The sequence below is a fragment of the Leucopleurus acutus genome (genome assembly GCF_964270905.1).
Source record: "Leucopleurus acutus genome assembly, chromosome: 2".
Lineage (NCBI taxonomy): Eukaryota > Metazoa > Chordata > Mammalia > Artiodactyla > Delphinidae > Leucopleurus > Leucopleurus acutus.
This window is the reverse complement of record NC_139143.1, coordinates 115,367,085-115,386,844: the sequence shown is the minus strand read 5'-3', so window position 1 is coordinate 115,386,844 and position 19,760 is coordinate 115,367,085. Positions and strand designations below refer to the sequence as shown.

Here is a 19,760-nt window from a genome sequence, read left to right as displayed (position 1 = left end):
TAGCTACATGTTACTAATAGGTTAACCTGGATGTTTACTGCAACAGGGAAAGTTGGCTTTTTCCCATTCATGGGGCTAATCCCGCCCCACCGCCTTCACTTTAAATTCAGTGAAAACAATTCAAGAAGCCAACTAATTAAATTCTAAACTCAAAAGCCCAAACCACAGTAGTGCAGCGCTTGGGAAAAGGTATCTTTAAAAAACTGTGCATTAGGGCTTCCCTGGTGGCGCAGTGGTTGAGAGTCCGCCTGCCCATGCAGGCGACGCGGGTTCGTGCCCCGGTCCGGGAAGATCCCACATGCCGCGGAGCGGCTCGGCCCGTGAGCCCTGGCCGCTGAGCCTGTGCGTCCGGAGCCTGTGCTCCGCAACGGGAGAGGCCACAACAGAGAGAGGCCCGCGTACCGCAAAAAAACAAAAACAAAACCAAAACAAAACAAAAAACTGCATTAAGAGTTGCCAGAGGTCGAGAGCCGCTAACATTTCTTGAAAAGTACAGACCACACCCCACTTTCGCCAGCTGTGCACCTTACTGGTCGCAGAGGCGCGCAGAGGGTGGGTGCGAGCAAAAGGCAAGATTAATAGCTTGGGCTGGGGAATATTCTATCAGGTTTGAGTCCCGAAACTCTTTGGGTTGTGGAGGTTAGAAAAGGGTCCGTTTACGTTAGGTCTAAACTGTGGCAAGCAAAGAGAAAAGGACCTGGGGAAAAAAACAAAAAGAAGCGAGTAGTTTCCCGATTTCCAGCGTTCACAGCGAGGCAGTTAAACAAGCAGGAAAGCGGGCGTGTGTTTTCTTCTTCCTCTTCCCGCTTCCCAGGAGACGCGAGCCCAGTCCGCTTCCCGCTTTTCACCCTGGCCGGGTCCAATGGCAGTCCCCGCCGCGGAGCCTGGTCGGAAGCCGCCCCGCCCCGCTCCCGCCCTCTGGGTCCCCTCCGCCCCACCTCCCTCGCCCGGCGGGAGGCGGCGGCCGCGGCCGTCACGTGCCCTGGCAGCCGCCAAGTGAGACCGCTTTTGCGACGCGGTGACAGCCAAATGGTGCGACAGGAGGACTTGCCGCCGCGGCCGCACAGCCCCGCACTGAGAGGTTCGGGGCGGCTCCTGGCGTCGCCCTGAGGCAGCGACTGAGCTAGAGAGTCCAGCACGGGCGGGCGGCGGCGAGGGGGAGCCCGCTACGAGTGTCCCGGCTCCCCGCCGCTCTCCAAGAACCGGGCGAAATAAGCCGCGCCTCCAGCAGGGGCTGCGCCTCCATGAATCCCTAGGTTTTTTTCTTTCTCTCCCCGCTCCTCACCCCCCACCCCGGATCCCGTCCCGCCTTCTCCCTTCGCCCGCCAGCAGCGGCCGCGTCCAGGTGTGGAGTCCAGAGCGGAAAGCAATGGCGTCCAACCCCGAACGGGGGGAGATTCTGCTCACGGAGCTGCAGGTAAGGGCCGCGGCCCGTGCACGAGGCGCTGGCGGAGCAGAGGGAGAGAGTCTGGCGCGGGGTAGGGGGCCTAGGGGAGCCGTGCGGCCGCCGCGCCCCTAGCCCGCTAAGTGAGGAAACTCGGGGATGTCACTCGGGAGCCGCTTCCTTCTGGAGCCAGAGCCTCTGCCCCCGCCGGAGCCGTGGCCTGCCACCAACTTAATTTGACTCTGCCTACCAGAGGGACCCCATCCTGCGGCCGGCGTCTGCTCTCACCCGGTCTCCGGGGCGGCCAGTTCGCCTCCCCCTCTCTTGTGTCAGAGCCGCCCGCGGACACCCCTGGCGCCCCCCACCTCCTGCGGGCCGGGCCCCGCCCCGCCTTTCCCTCGAACACCGCTCCTTAAACTCCTTTGAATGACTCCCAAGCTGTTTTCTTGTCCCTCCCCTTCCCCTCCGACTCTGCACAAAGAGCGCCCCCATAACTTCCAGTCCCCAGACAAGTTTTTTTTTTTTTTTAAAGAAAAAACAAAAATAAAGTGTCTCACCCAATGCTGGCTTCACTTCACCAACCCTCTTTAGGTGGCTAGATTTCTTTCTTTTATTTTGAAGGCTAACCCATTTATTTCTTTTTTACCAAGTGATAGTTACATGGTCCCCTTCTCAGCTACTCCCGGCTCAGATCCGGAAGCTCAGATGCTGATGCTTTTCAGGCTTTCATTTTCCCTCCTGTTTGAATACCAAAAAAAGAACCACAGAAGTTGTTTACAAACGGCAAAGCAGTCGACTAAGGGAAAATGTTGGGCACCACATGCTTGCAGAAGATGTGAACAAAATAGATCCCTTAATTAAAGTCCACGTTGATTAGCAATATTATTCTTCCCATTTTCCAGCTAAATATTTGATGATATAGGCGCGATATTGGTGTTTAGGTCTCTTTGATGTGCAGGGTACGTGCGCTACCTTGTTGGGTTTATTTTTCTTTACTTTGGAGTGTCCCAGAGATGTTTACATCTGGATTAAAGTTTCATGCTTGTTCTTTGACTTAAACTTATTTTGGTTTTTTTAAATATAGTCGTCTTTTAGCTACTCGAAGATTGAGATGGGAGTTAAAAGAAAAAAAAATAGCCTACGTACATTCGTTTTTGTGTGTTGGGCAGTTAATTTTTTTTGAGAAGGCTGAATCTAGACACTCTGAAGGGTTCATTCTTGATGATTTCAAAATTCAGTTGCTTCTAAGTTTTTTGCTGTTTAAATGTATTTTCGATAAATTCCTATATTAGCTTGGTTTATTGTGCAGTTAGATGTAAGCTTGAAGGCATATAATACTCGATATTTCCTCCATAAAAATAGATTTCAACAAGGTATATCAATGCACTTTTACAAATTTGGAATCCTTTGGAAATGCAAGGCTGAATTTCATATTATTGAACATGTTGCTATATAGTATTTTAATTACTCTTAGTCTTTTCTAAGGAAGTCTTCCAGCATACCAGTTAGCTAAATGAATGGAATTTATTGTTTTATTACTTTACGTGAGCTTTTGAAAAGAAGTTTGAGGCACATCAGAAATGCTTTCCATTGCCTAGTCTTGAAATTTGAAAAGCATATTTTACTTCTGACTGAAAAAAAGCCATGAAAATAACAGAATTTTTCCTTGAGTGGAGTGGCTTCAGAATCATAAAGTATTTGGCATCCTTATTTGTATTTTATAGAAAGTTGATGTAAAAAACTCTTATTTTGGTACTGAATGTGAAAATATATTTTCATGTATATTAAAATATAACATTTAGGGACTTTTAATAAAACCATTTTTTACAATAACAAAGAAGCAAGTCAAATAAATAGGAATATTTAAATATGAGTATTTTAAAAATGGGACCAGACTAGGGGAACGTCCAATCTAAAGTTAGACTTTTAAATAAACTAAAATGTAACTCCCTCCAGTAAAAGAATAGTTTTTAATAAGTGTTACATTTTAGGTTGTCATGTATATCCAGGACATTTTTCTTGGTGTATTTGACTCCCAATTCTAATAAAAGTTATTGCATTTGGACTTTATCATGTTTATTAAAATAATTGAAAATATTATTTATATCAGCACTCAAAGATGAACCATGATAAAATTTGCTTCACCAAGTATATGCATCTGTTCAAACATTTTATTATTTCATTGGGTCATGAAACTAGAATATAGTAACCAAATATTTATCAAAGTTGTTTGGAGAACCAGTTTTTAAAAACCTTCTAAGTTGTTTGAATTTATTTAAATTGAAAAGTTGTTTAATGTGAGGTTCTTAATGCTTTTCTGCTATACAGATTTTAAGTAATTAAATAATAATTTGTGTAGCAAGTTTTTAAATTGTTTAGTTGAAATTGTTACTTTGCCATATCTTTTCTCACTCTGAAAGTTACATGTTACAACTTCTTTTAATGAAATTTATACTTTATTTAGAAACATTGTACATCCAACATGTAAAAAATTATTTTTCGAATTATATGGCAGAATTTGAAATACTTTACTTGAGGTGGAATTGGCTTATTAATAAGTTTTGATTGTGGAAAGACAAAGAAAATCTGAAACCACAGTCTTGTTAATTGTAATATTTCTATATAATGTAATGTTTCTAACTCTTGTTAGTAATTTAAGAGACATTCAACAAGGAATCATTAATAAAGTATATACAAACTTTGAAGGCTAGAGGCTTCAATGTGTAAGGAAGAATATTTGCTGTGGTAAAAATAAAAATAGGCTGTTAAAAAACATAAACTTAGTTGGCAATTTCTAATTTTTATCTCTTGTAATTAACTTGTTATGTCAAGTTCTCTTGTTTTTTATTTGAAGTGTAGTGGGAAAATGAGTGTGATACTTTCATGAGGCCAAAGAAATTAAAGTTTATTTTCAAGGAAACTGAGTTAATAATGAAAACGATATAAAGAATCTCAAAATGAAAATGTTGGCTACAACAATAATTTTGTAGAGTGTAGACCCAGATATCGAGTAGCATACTTATAAAGTTACCTTGTTGATTATCGGATATTCATCTTCATCAAAATAGCTAATAAAGTGTTGGGAATCTTGAATTCCATTCTCAGCAGAATTTATTTAGGTAGAGGTGACTTGCTCAAGTGGAAGGTTGAGGTAGCTGGTCTTAAGTTACAGGGATTCATTTCAAGAAACCTTTATTGAGTAGCTACCAAAGGTATATTGGAGGGCATAAAGGTGACAGGATATGGCTTTTACTTTCTAGAGGAGAGTACAAATAACGTTTATTGATTATCTGCTGTATGATAGACATTGTACTTGGTACCCTGTGTACCTTATGTAATCTTTAAAACAATCCAATAAAGTGAGTGTTGTTATTTCCATTTTACAGATCAGGAAACTAAGTTCAGGAATAGTTAAGTCAGTCATTCATGTTCACAATGTTAAGTCTGAGTTTGAATTTGGATTTATATCTTTTCCACTACACCATTTTGTAATATGTGGACCCATAAATGTTTTGCATTCCAATATTGTAAATGTGTGAACTTTCTAAAAATTGGCCCAAAATGTAGTTAACCAGAGTTAACTTTAATATAAACTTTATACTACTTGTTAGGTTCCTCTCGAACAAGGAAAAGTGATTTCCACATTTTATTTGGTAGTCTATAATTTTTGTTTGTTTGTTTGTTTTTGTTTTTTTGCGGTACGCGGGCCTCTCTCTGTTGTGGCCTCTCCCGTTGCGGAGCACAGGCCCCGGATGCGCAGGCTCAGCGGCCATGGCTCACGGGCCCAGCCGCTCCGCGGCATGTGGGATCTTCCCGGACCAGGGCACGAACCTGTGTCCTCTGTATCGGCAGGTGGACTCTCAACCTCTGCGCCACCAGGGAAGCCCCGGTAGTCTATAATTTAACAGTGCTTTATTATTGCAAATAAGGTATAACATTCTACAAAGAATAACAGTACAATAACATTTTTGCAGGTTTTCTTCATTTAACAATTAATGTTTCTGATGAAAGTTGTCAGATGTTCACCCAAAACCTTACAAAAGATTTCACGTTTCTCTGTAGACTGTCCGTAAGATAAACTTTGCTTTAAAATTTTAAGCTATGTAACCAAGCTGTGTGTTTGGCACTGAGTAGGTACACAGTACATTGATGAGAAGGCTCCATTTGTTACCTAGGATGAGAAATGTCTTGACTGTTGAAAGTTGACTATGATCATTGACTTAAGAAATTACTTAGTTTTCTTTATTTTACATTTCTAATCCCTTGTCCCAAAAATATTCCCTTAAAAAGTTCAAAAGGGATTTCTGCACTAGTTATGTTATATCTACATACAGCACCCTCTTATTTTACACATTTGATGGGAAATTAGGAGGTGGCATCTAATTTTGCAGTGATACTGGAACGTAGAAGGTGTCTGTGTTGGGAGGATTAAGACTAGCATGAGTTGGGGGAATGTAGCATGAGAAAGTAGGTAGATGGTTAAGACACATTTTACAGTTTTTTTTCAAATTATCAATGTAATACAAGTGTATTCTAGAAAATCTGGAAAATGCAGAAAAGCATCAAAGTAAATAGAAGGTGCTAATAGTTCTATCAGAGTAATTGACAAGCTTTTCCAACTTATAAGTCCCATGGCATTTGAGTCCATTTCCTCTTTTTCCTCCCTTTTGTAAAATAATTGAGATATATTTGACATACAATGTGTGATTTTAAGGTATACGACATACTGATTTGATATTTTTCCTCCCTTCTGTATCCTATTTTACTTATTAGAATTGTAAAGAGAAATGAGGTTTATAGAGTTTTAAGATAGAAATAGCTGTAGGTAAAAAAAAAAATTGCCACTAGTTCTAGATAAGTGGATCAAAGTAGCTTTATTGACTTTTTTATCTCAAAATATTTTTATTTTGAGTAAATCTTTGTGCTGAAACTGGTATTATAAAATGATGGCTCTAAAATGATCATGTTTTTCGATCATCTCTAATTAGTTAATAGAGAGATGAATATCACTTAAAATAATGTTACTTCCAGAAACATATATGATATTTGAACAGAGTAGTTAATTTTACATCATTTTCTAGTACTGTGTACTCTGTTGAACAATTGTCAAATGTCTACTCTATTTCAAAAACCAATTTTACTCTCATCAGAGTATGACAGAAATCATGTAACATTTAATACGAATAACTTTTGGTATGCAGCAGAGTTCAAACTTGGCAACAAAGAAAGTCGAAACTAGTTAAAAGCTTTAAAAAGATACTTAAAATCTTGACTGAGAAAAACATACTAATGAAAAAGTAAACTTCTGATATCTTAGAAAAGTAGAAATAGAGAACATTTATTTTGATACATGTCTAGTTTCTCTTAATTTTATTTAATGAAATCTTATTTGAAACTAGCTCTGTTGTCACATTCAGTTTTTCACAATCTCAGAAAAATTAAATTTGTGTAATATTATATACATAAATATTGTCTGTTAAAAATGAAGAACAGGAAAGCCTGGGAGGAGTGTATTTGATGATAAATACCTTAGATTTGAAGGTAACTGTTGGTGTCATGTTATAGAGATGAACTGATAGACAAGAATTACATAATATATACTGTTATTAGGATATATCTATTTTAGGAACTTGGCAATGTTTACTTTTTCTAATTGGTTGAAGCTTTACTGCCCTGGCTTACAAACATCATAATTTATTGGAAAGTTGTTATTACAGAATTTAGAATTTATTTTAGATTATAGAAAATATACTTACCACCCAATATGTATGCTAAATATCATATATTTTACAATTAATCATATTGTTTTCCCTTTCCTGTAGTTGTTTCCTTAGAGATTCTCTAAGGAGGTGCTTTTTTTGTCTGTTTCAGAATTTTCATTGAATAAATTTCATTAAATTTTCAGATTTTTTTTCCCATTTATTAAACCTTAGGTACACTGGTTTCGATTAATCATTATCCATCCATATATCATTGTAATAAACACCCATGGACCAGCACTCACTCCCCAACTCCCCCTAAAAGCTAGGAACTTAACCTATACATGGTTTTTCTTCATTCCATCCCCCTACCTCCACCTTCTTGTCATCCAAAGTAACCATCATCCTGAGTCCTGTGTTCATTCTCTTTTTTTAGTTTTGTTGGATATACAATTCTAAAAGTTATATCTTTTATGTTAGTTGTTTTTATATAATTGTGTTCAATATAATCTCTCTAAACTTGATTTTTCACTTATTATTGCTGATTTAACCATATTATTGTATGTTGCTGTAATCACTCATTTTAATTGCTGTGTGATATTTCAATGAGTAAAATATTCAACTCTCCCCTTATTGGATATTTGGATATTTATCCACTGACTTTTCCTTGTTGGGCCTTTATTTATTTTCTGGTTTTTGTAATTGTGAACGATGATACTATGGATATTCTGTGCATTCTTTCTTATTGCATATATGTAAGAATTTCTATTAATTATATACCCAGATGTAGAATTGTTGCCTCACAGGGTAATGCCCAGCTTGCAGTGTGGTTGTGCCAATTTATAGTCATGTCAGCAGGTAAGAGACAAAAGATCCCTTGGTCATCCATCCTTTCTGACATTTGCTGTTGTCTTTTAATTTTTACAAATCGGAAGAGTGTAAAATGTGATCTCATCAAATGGTCTTGATTTGCATTTTCCTGATCATCACTGATGTAGAATATTTTTTTTTTTAATGTTTACTGGCCTTTTATGTTTCCTCTTCAGTGAAATTTCTGTTCATGAGTCTTGCCTATTTTTCTGTGTTTTTTAAATTGATTTATAAGAGTTCTTTATATTCCTCATATAAATCCTTTGTGTATATTGTGAATGTCTTATCTCAGTTTGTAACTTGTCTTTTCACTTTCTTTTGGGGGTTTGTGGGAGGGACAGTTTTAAGTGTTTTACCTTTTTGGCAAATATTGAAAATCATTTATATCATTGTGATCAGCAAGCCTGCACTTAATATCTAGTCTAGGTTTTGTATAGAAAGGGTAAAGTTATACAGTTTATGACTCATGGATTTACAAAGTTTCCACAGGAATAACTATAGGAAGTTGTATAAAATATTGTATTGTTTAACACATACTAGGCACTCAAATGTTATTTGACTCAAAGGGTAAATTTAGAAATAAATAGTGTAAATTATATATGTAAATAGTTCATCAGTTGCTTATTTTCCCATTCCATATCTTTTCAGTGCAAATTTATTACTATTACTAATTATTAACATTCTTTCATTTGAAGGACAATATATTCCAAGTCTAGAATTATGTGAATTGGTCATTCAGTCATATGCATAGCTTGTCAATAAAGTGCTGTAGCTGATCAGATTTAATACTGGATATAAAATAGAAAATAATCATCTCTTGCAGAATTTACTGGTATTTACAAACCTGGAATCCTAAATGCAGTTCTTGCCATTGCTGTGATATCTGTTGATGAAAAAAAAAACTAAATTTAATATTTGTTAAATTTATTGATGGTATGCCTAAAAAACTTTTGACTAATTGGACACTCCTTAAAATTCCACTGAGAAAAATGTATTTGTTGAATATATAAATATATCATATAATCAAGAAGACTTTTACTTAAGGTACATTTTTAATAAATAAGTGAATTTAGTGGTTCGTCATGTAGCATTTTGATCCATTGACAAATTAGCCTACTTCTCATTTTGCAGCTCCTGTGATTGAATATATCATCCAATATGGCAGTTAATTGTTAAATTATATGTGTGTCTCCCACTTTCAGGACAGGAACTAGGTCTTACTCAGTTTTATGCCCCTAGCACCTGACATATGGCTTTCACTTGATATATGCTTGAATAAATAATGCTTAATAAATAAATGACTGATTTCTGTGACTAATTCTATGACCCGTTTACTACATCTGACTTTTCTGTATTTCTGAAGGTGATCATTCTTTTGTTGCCCGTGTTAGAAAGATCTGCTGGTCACTATCATTTGACTGCAGTCTCAGCCTCTTCAGTTGATTCTTCTATTTATGTAAATTGAATTCATTCATTGCTTTGCCACTGCCCAAGTTTGGGCTCTCATTATCATTTGGATGATTACAGTATCTTGATATTCCACCTCTACTTTTTCAGTCTCATTCTGTTTTTGTTTAGACTATGTACAGCTGCTAGATTCAGAAGTTGTCTGCAGCATTCAGTGACTCCTGACTGCTTGTGAGATACAGTCCTAATTCCTTAGCTCAGAGCTGAAAGCTGTCATTGCCGTGGCCCCAGAATACCTTTTTTTCTTTTTAATTTATTTTTGATGCAGGTGCAAAGGCAATCCTGTGGAGGATTTTCTTTCTTTCTTTCGTTTTTCTTTTAATTAATTAATTAATTTATTTTTGGCTGCATTGGGTCTTCATTGCTGCTCGTGGGCTTTCTCTAGTTGCGGCGAGCAGGGGCTGCTCCCCGTTGATTCTCATTGCAGTGGCTTCTCGTTGCGGAGCGTGGGCTCTAGGCACACGGGCTTCAGTAGTTGTGGCATGCAGGCTCAGTGGTTGTGGCTTGCGGGCTTAGTTGCTCCACGGCATGTGGGATCTTCCCAGACCAGGGCTTGAACCCATGTCCTCTGCATTGGCAGGTGATTCTTAACCACTGTGCCACCAGGGAAGCCCCCCAAAATACTTTTTTTTTTTTTTTTTTTTGCGGTACGTGGGCCTCTCACCGCTGTGGCCTCTCCTGTTGCGGAGCACAGGCTCTGGACGCGCAGGCCCAGTGGCCATGGCTCACGGGCCTAGCCGCTTCGCGGCATGTGGGATCCTCCCGGACCGGGGCGCGAACCCATGTCCCCTGCATCGGCAGGCGGACTCTCAACCACTGCGCCACCAGGGAAGCCCCCCAAAATACCTTTTAATTCTTAACTCTTTTCATGCAAACAGCCTGTGTTTTAGGCATACCATGATTAGTGATTTTTCCTCACCTATATTCTGTCTGTATTTTATTGTTTTTTTTTTTCAACTGGAATGTTTCTTTAGGGCCTAGTTTAGATTTGCTTTTTAATTTGTTTTCTTATTTTCCCCTAGTCATGTATAATGTCTCCTCAAAATTTACGTAGGATATTTTCTATCTCATGACTTTTACCATACATTGTATTGCACCATAGTTGTTTGCATCCTACCTCATTTTCTCTGCTGTGTTGAATGCTTAAAATCTTTGACAAAAAGAACTATATGTCCTGTCTTCACCTTTACGCCTTTAGTCCTTAGCAGAGCAACTTGTAAATAGTAGCTACTTGTTAGTGTCTGTTGAATAAATAACAGGCTCGTGTCCAAAAGTCTCCAGATTTTAAGTTTATTACCTAAAACTTTTTTCTTGCTTTTGTTATGGTCTTTTTGAGGGAGCAGAACTGCATTGTGTTGTTTTTCTTTGGGTAGGGCCACTTGACATGTACATGATTTTAAGTTTATTACCTTTAGTCGTAATAATTTAGTTCCTCATCTCAGACCGAGAATTTTCTACTGACAGAAGGAACAAAGTCTAGATACAACTGAAGCAAGTAATAATAAATAGCAATTTTTCATATTATTAAAAACAAATTATAATTAATTTATATTGATGTTATTTCACTGAATCCTTAAGACAGTTCTACTGAATTTGTACTATTATCTCTACTTTATAGGCAAGAAAGCAAAAGTTTAAAGGAAATAACCTCCATGGTCACATAATTGGCATGAACCAAGATGCTCTCTGACTTGAGAGGACAAATTCCTCTTAACCCATATACTATAGTTTCTCTTTCTTCTTTTGGCATTTTTCTCTGCTCCTCCTTTTCCCAGACTCACCCCACTCCAGTAACCACCCCCTATCTCCTGTCTGCTCAGGTTCTTACCCTAGCCTTTCACTTTGTGCAGCATCTCTTATATCATTCCTTCTCTCTCAACAATGCCTATGTTTGCTTTTTCACTAGGATTATTCTTGATGACTAGCTAGTTGATCTGAAGGACAGATCTTACCTTCAAGCTCTAGGTAGGATAGGCTTGAACCCACAATCTTATGGCCTATGGAAATCCTAAGTCTCCCCAAGATTTGTTTTCCTGGTGGGAAGCTCTTAAATTCTCAGGGCACCCTCTGCTTCCTGGGTTTCTGTTTCTACATATGTTTATAGGCATGTAACAACTTAATTGGTTTCAGCAAAGATACTTATATTTCACTTAGTCCTCTCCCCCATAGTATACCCAGTTTCATATCCCATGGTTGGCTCCTCTCTCCTCAACGTCCTGTCTATTCTTCAATCCTTTCTTTCTTATTTGCCATCAAAACTCCAAATTCTTCTCTCCCTGAAGAAGAACAGTTCAGTTCCCTCAAATTCTTCCTCTCAAAAGGCAGAGCCAAGTTCCTCAAGTGTTCATCAAACAAGACCTTACATATTAAAAGAATCAGTCCTCCTTAGAAAACAGGTATAGTTGTAAACAGCAAAACTTATTTCTTGCTGTGTCAGTAAAAGTTATCTAATTTTCTGTTCTTTTGGGAGCCTTGAGGAGCGGGGAAGTATTCTTTTATCTACTAATGAGCCTGTCAGTTAGAAGTGCCTGTGACAATAAAGATACTTGACCCTATCAATTCTTGATGCATTATCAGTTTGATACGTAAAGAAAAGGAAGCGTTGAGTTTTAAAAGTAGGCATTTTTTTTTTAAGATACTTAAGCATGTTACAACTAGCAAGTCATGGACCAGTGCTGTTCATGATGATATTTTCACCCTAAGAACAATGTTGTATGAGTATGTATTCTGTATATGTCTATATAAAGTTGCCAGTTTATAAGTAGAGATGCGGACTGTACTCCATTCTGAGATTTTGCTCTTTCTGCTTCTCTTTATATCCTTCCATTCTTGATGTCAAAATGTACTCTCTTTTAAGAAATGATTAGAATAATTGATAGTTATATTCTAACTGGCAAAATAATAAATCAGTAATCTTATATATATCTGCCAAATTTCTTTTTGGAAATTTACTGATCAATAATTTTAAGGCCTAGTTGAAATCACTGGTCTAGTAGGTAAAGTTTTGAAATCATACAGATCTAGGTTTAAATCCCATATTTAGCACAAATTAACTGTCTGACTTTGTGGGTTATTTAGCTCCATGAGGCAAATTTTCTTATAAAAATGGTGATAATTTCTGGCTCAGGGCTATTGTAAGGTTTTTTTTTAATTGAAGTATAGTTGATGTGCAATATTATGTAAGTTACAGTGTACAATATAGTAATTTACAATTTTTAAAGGTTATACTCCATTTATAGTTATTATAAAATATTGGCTATATTCCCTGTGTTGTACAGTATATCCTTGTAGTTTATTTTATACGTAATAGTTTGTACCTCTTAATCCCCTACCCCTATATTGCCCCTACCTCCTCCCCCTCCCCACTGGTAACCACTAATTTGTTCTCTATATCAGTCAGTCTGCTGCTTTTTTGTTATATTCACTAGATTGTTGTATTTTTTATACTCCACATGTAAGTGATATCATACAGTGTTTGTCTGACTTATTTCACTTAGCTTAATACCCTCCAACTCTATCCATGTTGCTGCAAATGGCAAAATTTCATTCTTTTTTATGGCTGAGTAGTAGTCCATTGTATATATACCACAGTTTCTTTATCCATTCATCTGTGGATGGACACTTAGGTAGCTTGCATATCTTGGCAATGGTAAATAATGCTGCTGTGAACACTGGGGTGTATGTATCTTTTAGAATTAGTGTTTTTGTTTTTTTCAGATACATACCCAGGAGTGGAATTACTGGGTCTTGTGTAGTTCAATTTTTAGTTTTTTGAGAAACCTCCATACTGTTTTCCACAGTGGCTGCACCAATTTACATTCCCACCAACAGTGTATGAGGGTTCCCTTTACTCCACATCGTCGCCAGCATTTATTTGTTTGTTTGAAATTTATTTTATGTTGGAATATAGTTGATTAACAATGTTGTGTTTCCGGTGTACAGCAAAGTGATTCTGTTATAAATATACATGTATCTATTCTTTTTCAAATTATTTTCCCATTTAGGTTGCTACATAACATTGAGCAGAGTTCTCTGCACAATGCAGTAGTCCTTGTTGGTTATCCATTTTAAATATAGCAGCTTGTACAAGTCAATCCCAAACTCCCTAACTCTCCCTCCCCCACACCCTTCCACCCTGGTAACCGTAAGTTAGTTCTCTAAGTCTGTGAGTCTGTTTCTGTTTTGTAAGTAAGTTCATTTGTATCATTTTTTTTTTCAGATTATGCATGTAAGCAGTATCATACGATATTTTTCTTTTTCTGTCTTTTGTTGTTTTTGTTCTTTTTGATGATAGCCGTTCTGACCGGTGTGAAGTGATATCTCATTGTGGTTTTGGTTTGCATTTTTCTGATGTATTTTTTTAAATGATGTACATAAAGTTCCTGGTATATAATAAACAGTAATCTTTCCCCTGCAGGTTTATGTTTTAGGATTACTTCATTTTTCTTTAAATATTTAAGTTTTGTGGTTGACAGGCTGGCTGAAGTTGGGCATAAGAGATCTAGAGAACTGATCATACTTCATAGGTTGTTTTCCCCTCTTTTCTTTCCTCTTTTGCTTCATAGAGGGTGTAATGAGGATAGCTATCTGAAAGATGTGTGTATTTCCATGATTGTCTTAATTTAAATTATCAGTATGCTGCAGTTATGTGTGTAAGAATAATAAGAAAATGATAGTTTGATAAATGATGAACTTCTAGGATTGAGCTTTCATATAAGAGTCTGTTATTTGTCATGCAAAAAATATGCATTGTAAATATTGAGCAATAGAACAATTCAGAGATTTCATGAAGCAGTTTAAATAAGTTGAGATCCTTATTTTGTCCTTTCCTAGAGGCTTTTGGACTTTTTATAAATTTGAACTAAGATTATATATCTGCAGATTCCAAAATGGTCCCTCACATTTCAGCACTGGAGAAACAGACTTGTGGTAATATACTTCTGAATATTAATAAATGATATCAACTCTAATTGAATATGTTTGAGCTTTGATGTGTAAGTTATAGTAAATGTCCAATTGTTTGTTGCTTATTGGTTAGAATAATTGACTTTTCATTTTGTTGCTGTGGAAACCTTGTCTTTGCACTCCGGCATCAGGAGAGTTCATTTTACTATAAATTTTTGTTCTGGTGTATGTTTTCATTGTGTTAAAACCTCATAAAACTCTATATAAAATTCTACACTTAGTTTTGGTTTGTCCTTTTCAGGATTGGAAATCTTAAATATCAGATCTAAAGTAAAATTCTTACTTATCAAATCCCTAAAAAAAACCACTTGACTAAATCTTAAAAAAAAAAAAGTGGACCTTTCCTTTCCTTTCCTTTTTTTTGAAGTTAGCAAGATGGCAGATAGTCTTTATTTTACTGTACTGTAATGGTAATTATAGAAATGAAACTGGTGTTGGTTGGTTACCTCGTACAAAATAAAGGAAGATGTAGAAAAAATATGAGTAATATTACTAATAGCAATATCCCTCTGTTTGTGAAGCATTTTTGAGTTATAAAGCACTTTTATATGTATTATTTCAGTTGATTCTTAAGATGACCCTTTTAGTTAGGCATAGGGAGGAATTATTATACCCAGTTTACAGGTGTTCATGTTTACTCAGCCAATGCCTGCTTTAACCTAAACCGTTATCTTCTGACTCCTATCCCTCATTTTAGTACTCTATACAATTCTAGTTTTATTAACTTTTAAAGTTGTAATCTTTTTCTTTACTATGCTTAAAAAATGGTTAACATTTTTAAAGCTATTTTAAAAATGAATGTCTTTTTTTTTCAAGGGAACAGAACAGCTATAAAGGCAATATATAGTTTGCCACCTAGTTGTGAGTATTCACGGTAGTATCAAAGTCCTTTGTAGAATTTTTATAAGATAAAAATATTGTAGAGGCATAGTGATTCCAGCAGTAGTAGTGTGTAACTTCTGGAGAGTTTATCATGGTTTAAAGTTTATACATAATTTAAAAATCATTTAAAGAATTTATTACTAATGAAGTTGAATGATATTTTCTATATTTATAAATTATATATGTTTAAATAGGCCAATCATGTTACCCACAATATCGACTTGCAAAGTGAGTATTTTATATGCATGAGACATATTAGTGCACTGAAAAATTACTCATTTTATATCTTTTAAAGGAATAATATATATCTCTCTGATGTTAAAATTTAGTCTGCACTTACTTCTAGTTTGTTTGTGGGGGCAAATATCTTATAGTAATAAACTGCTTTAAATAAAAAAGTTTTTAAAACACCTTAGAATAAACTTCATTTTATAAGCCCTTTTCCACTTGAGCATCTAATAACTTTCCTAAAATATTTTGTTGTAACATGTTAACACTTCTAGTGATCATAGCATTTGGGCCTAAATACATTCAGATAGATTTGTGAGAAAAAGGATGATCTATTTGTTTTTGTTATCTACATTAATTTTATCCTCCTTTCTTGTGCCTAAGTAATTTCTTATTAGTGGTAGTATTCTCATCCCTACCCTGGTTTTTCCTTGCTACGCTCTTTACAGTCTGAGAACTGTACTTTTATTATGCCCTACCACTAAAATAGAATTCATTTTATCTTCTAAGGAAGTTAAAAATAGCTATACAGTTAACTGAATGTATTTCTGGGTTTTATTTTTCTTGTTGCTCAATATGTGACTCGCTCAAGGCCAGCTCTATTGCCAGTGCCTAAAACCAAACCAAACCAAACAACAAAACACTAAGTATCAATACTTTGCAATTCAGCTTTGACTTTACTCTGTCTAACCTTGTGCCTTCTTAAAAAAGACAATATTCTCTGTCCACCTAGATCCTGTAGAAGTAAAATGCTCAGCTCTTGGCTAGGCTATAATGGGATAATGTAATACAACTTGATTCCTAATGGGGTTACTATAACTTTTTTTCAGCAAATCTGATGTTTTCTTCTGTAAAAAAAAAGCACTGTATTTCCTTTTTTGGTGACTTTAGATTTCCAGTTAGCTCTTTTATCAGAAGTACTTATTTGATCAGATTATGATGCTTTTAAAAAAGTTTTTTAATTGTGGTAAAATGCACATAACATTTACCATGGTAATCATTTTTAAGTATATAGCTCAGTGGCATTAAGTACATCCACCGTGTTGTACAACTATCACCACCATCCATCTGTAGAACTCCTTTCATCTTGGAAAGCTGAAACTGTACCCATTAAACACTAACTTCTCACTACCCCCTTTCCTCAGGTCCTGGCAAAAACTATTCTACTTTCTGTCACTATTAATTTGACATATAAGTGAAATCATGCTGTGTATATCTTTTTGTGACTGGCTTATTTCACTTAGCTTAATGTCTTCAAGGTTCATCTTTGTTATAGCATGAATTTCCTTCCTTTTTAATCCTGAATAATATTCCATTGTATGTATATACCACATTTTGTTTATTCATCCATTAATGGACCCTTGGCTTGCTTCCTTTGATGATCTTTTTTTAATATATATTGCACTGAGGTATTGTACCTAGTTGTGATCGTTTGATAGGGTATAACTGTTCAGTGCAGTAGCCGCTAGTCATATGTAGCTATTAAAGTTTAAATTAATTGAAATTAAATAAAATTTAAAATTTAATTCTTCATTCACATTAGCCACATTTTTAAGTGCTCAGTAGCCACATGTGGCTAGTGACTGCCATATGGGCAGCATTGATATATAGAACATTTTGATCATCACAGAAAGTTCTATTAACAGTGCTGTATAATGAATGCACAGGCTTATTTTAATACCTTGAATTTAAGGAAGACAGAAAAGTCTCTTGTGGATTATGGAAATATTTTTATTTATATTTGAATAAAGAAATGTTTTAGTTTTGTTTAGAAAATAATTATATCTGTTTAAAGACATTTTTTGCAGTGAGTCAAGAGTTTTGGGTTCACACTCTTGACTGGAAAGTATTAAAGTACTTTGTGCTGAATGAATGTTAAATTGGTTTTCAAGTGAAGTAAAACAATGTCTTAGAAGTTTAATATATTAAAAATATGTAAAGTGTATATATCTGTATATATCAGAGATTTACAGGAAAGTAGACTGAGTTTGAAATCATATTTTATATCCATTATTCTCTTAGTTAGGAGAGTATGTGTTGTGTTTGCTTTTAGGAGTTGGAGTTAATTGATCTCAGGTGTAGAAGACAGCAAACGATGATTAGTAGTAATTTGTCCAGTTTCTTCATGTTGAGATCTTAAAACAACTTATTCTAGAAATTCTGTATTTTAAATTTTATTTTTTTATCGAGATATAATTGCCGTATAACATTGTAATAGTTTTAGGTATACAACATAACAATTTGATACATGTATATGTTGCTAAAAGATTATCACAACAATTCTAGTTAACATCATCATCACACATAGTTACAAGTTTTTCTTTTCTTATGATGAGAACTTTCATAAGCTCTATCTTAGCTACTTTCCAGTATACTATACAGTATTGTTAACTAGAAATTCTGTACTGTATTCTTAAGCATTTTTACTATCACTGAAATTAGATGAAGCTTTTTTTTTTGCTGACAACCTCAAATGCCATCTTTAGAGAACTGGTGGGGCAGATGGTGTGTGTGCGTGTGTGCGTGTGTGTGTGTGTGTGTAGCATTCCCTTTATTACTCTGTGTTGTGTGTTTTTATTAATACCAGTTTATCGACTTATCTTTTTAGATTACTTTTTAAAAATGTATCACAGTATATTTTAAAATGCATGAAACTGTTTTTGAACCTGCTGGCTATGTTTAGAAATTAATTTAATTGCTGAATAAGTGCTTGAGCTTGAGCTCATTTAAATCTAGCATTTTAAAAGTAATTTTTTTAACTTTTTATTAATTCTATGAGCATCTTATTTGAAAGACTAAGCCAAAAATAAAATTCCTCATTTCTTAGAATAATGGTTCATGTATTTCTTTTCAGAAGTAAAAGGAAATTGATCTAATCTCATTTTTAAAAATCTATCAAATGACTTTTTCCATATCAGAACTTTTAACTGTTATTGCATTAGTTTAAAAACAATCTTTAGTTAGAACTAGTATTAAGGAGCAAAAACTTAGGCTGTTGTTTGTTCTGATCTTGTAGAAAGAGAAGGGAGTGATTATTGACAATAAACAACTCTGGAAAAGATATCCTTTTAGGCTTAATTATTGGAGTTGAGCTAAGAAAGGATACCAGTTCACATTCCAGCTCTTTGTAAAACAGAAACTTTTGTTTTTCTGTTAATAACTTGGGTTTCTGCAGTTACAGATAATGAGCTGATGTGATAATGAGAAGTGGCTGAAGCTGAGGAAAGTAGATAATTTTTAAAATCTAGTGTATGTAGATACCATAAAACACCTACAAATAGCAAAAAACAAATAACAAATATTTAGTTCAGGAAAGAGTTATAAAACCAGTATTTCACAGTTCACTATTTGAACACTAACATTTTGTTTTTATCTGATGATACTTGCAACAAGTTTTTTCATATCTAGGCAAGGATATAATTTATTAATTCAGTCAATAGGAATGCCATTGTGTACCTACTGTTGTAATCATATTTGAGCAAATGAATTTTGGTATTATTGTGAAGTTAAAATAGACACATTCTCTTTGTTTCAGTAGTCCCCAAAGGAACGTTTTAAAGAAGTTAACTTCAAAAGTTGCATTATTAAGACATGTATTTGAGAGGCTCTCCCTGAAAGGCGATTAATTCTTATGATTCAGGCATTGCCAACTAGACACCGTATGAAAATTTCTTACTCAGAACCTTTCGTTTATATAAAAAGAACAGTTTACTTAAGGGCTTGCATTGTTGAAAGGATTATGTATCAAACTGGAGCTATTCAATTTAAAGTACACTATTTATAGCTTTAGAAAACTGATCAAAATTAATTCTTATATTAATAAAAAAATAAATTTTTTTAAAAATCATTTATTTTTATTTTTGGCTGCATTGGGTCTTCGTTGCTGCGCGCGGGCTTTCTCTAGTTGCGGCGAGTGGGGGCTACTCTTTGTTGCAGTGGGTGCTCATTGTGGTGGCTTCTTTTGTTGCGGAGCAAAGGATCTAGGTGCGCAGGCTTCAGTAGTTACAGCACGCGGGCTCAGTAGTTGTGGCTCACGGGCTTAGTTACTCTGTGGCATGTGGAATCTTCCCGGACCAGGGCTCGAACCTGTGTCCCCTGCATTGGCAGGCGGATTCTTAACCACTGTGCCACCAGGAAAGCCCAAAAAATAATTTTTAAATGTCCATAGAATATAGAGCAGACGTCGCAACTAACATGCCTTCAGGATCTAGGCAAGTAACAAAATAGTGAAGCAGGTGAATGTAGGGAACATATACACAATGTGG

At 35.8% G+C, this 19,760-nt stretch overlaps 1 protein-coding gene across 2 annotated transcripts in view; it reads left to right on the top strand.

Annotated features, from left to right (window-relative positions):
- The first annotated feature begins 1,045 nt into the window (after positions 1 to 1,045).
- Positions 1,046 to 19,760, top strand: part of PKN2 (protein kinase N2) — a 129,161-nt gene continuing 110,446 nt past the window's right edge. For both annotated transcript variants that reach the window (XM_082832737.1, XM_082832736.1), the window contains exon 1: positions 1,046 to 1,417. In XM_082832737.1, the coding sequence (XP_082688863.1) occupies positions 1,370 to 1,417 (48 nt within the window). In that variant the 5' untranslated portion in view covers positions 1,046 to 1,369. The remainder of the gene's footprint in view (positions 1,418 to 19,760) is intronic.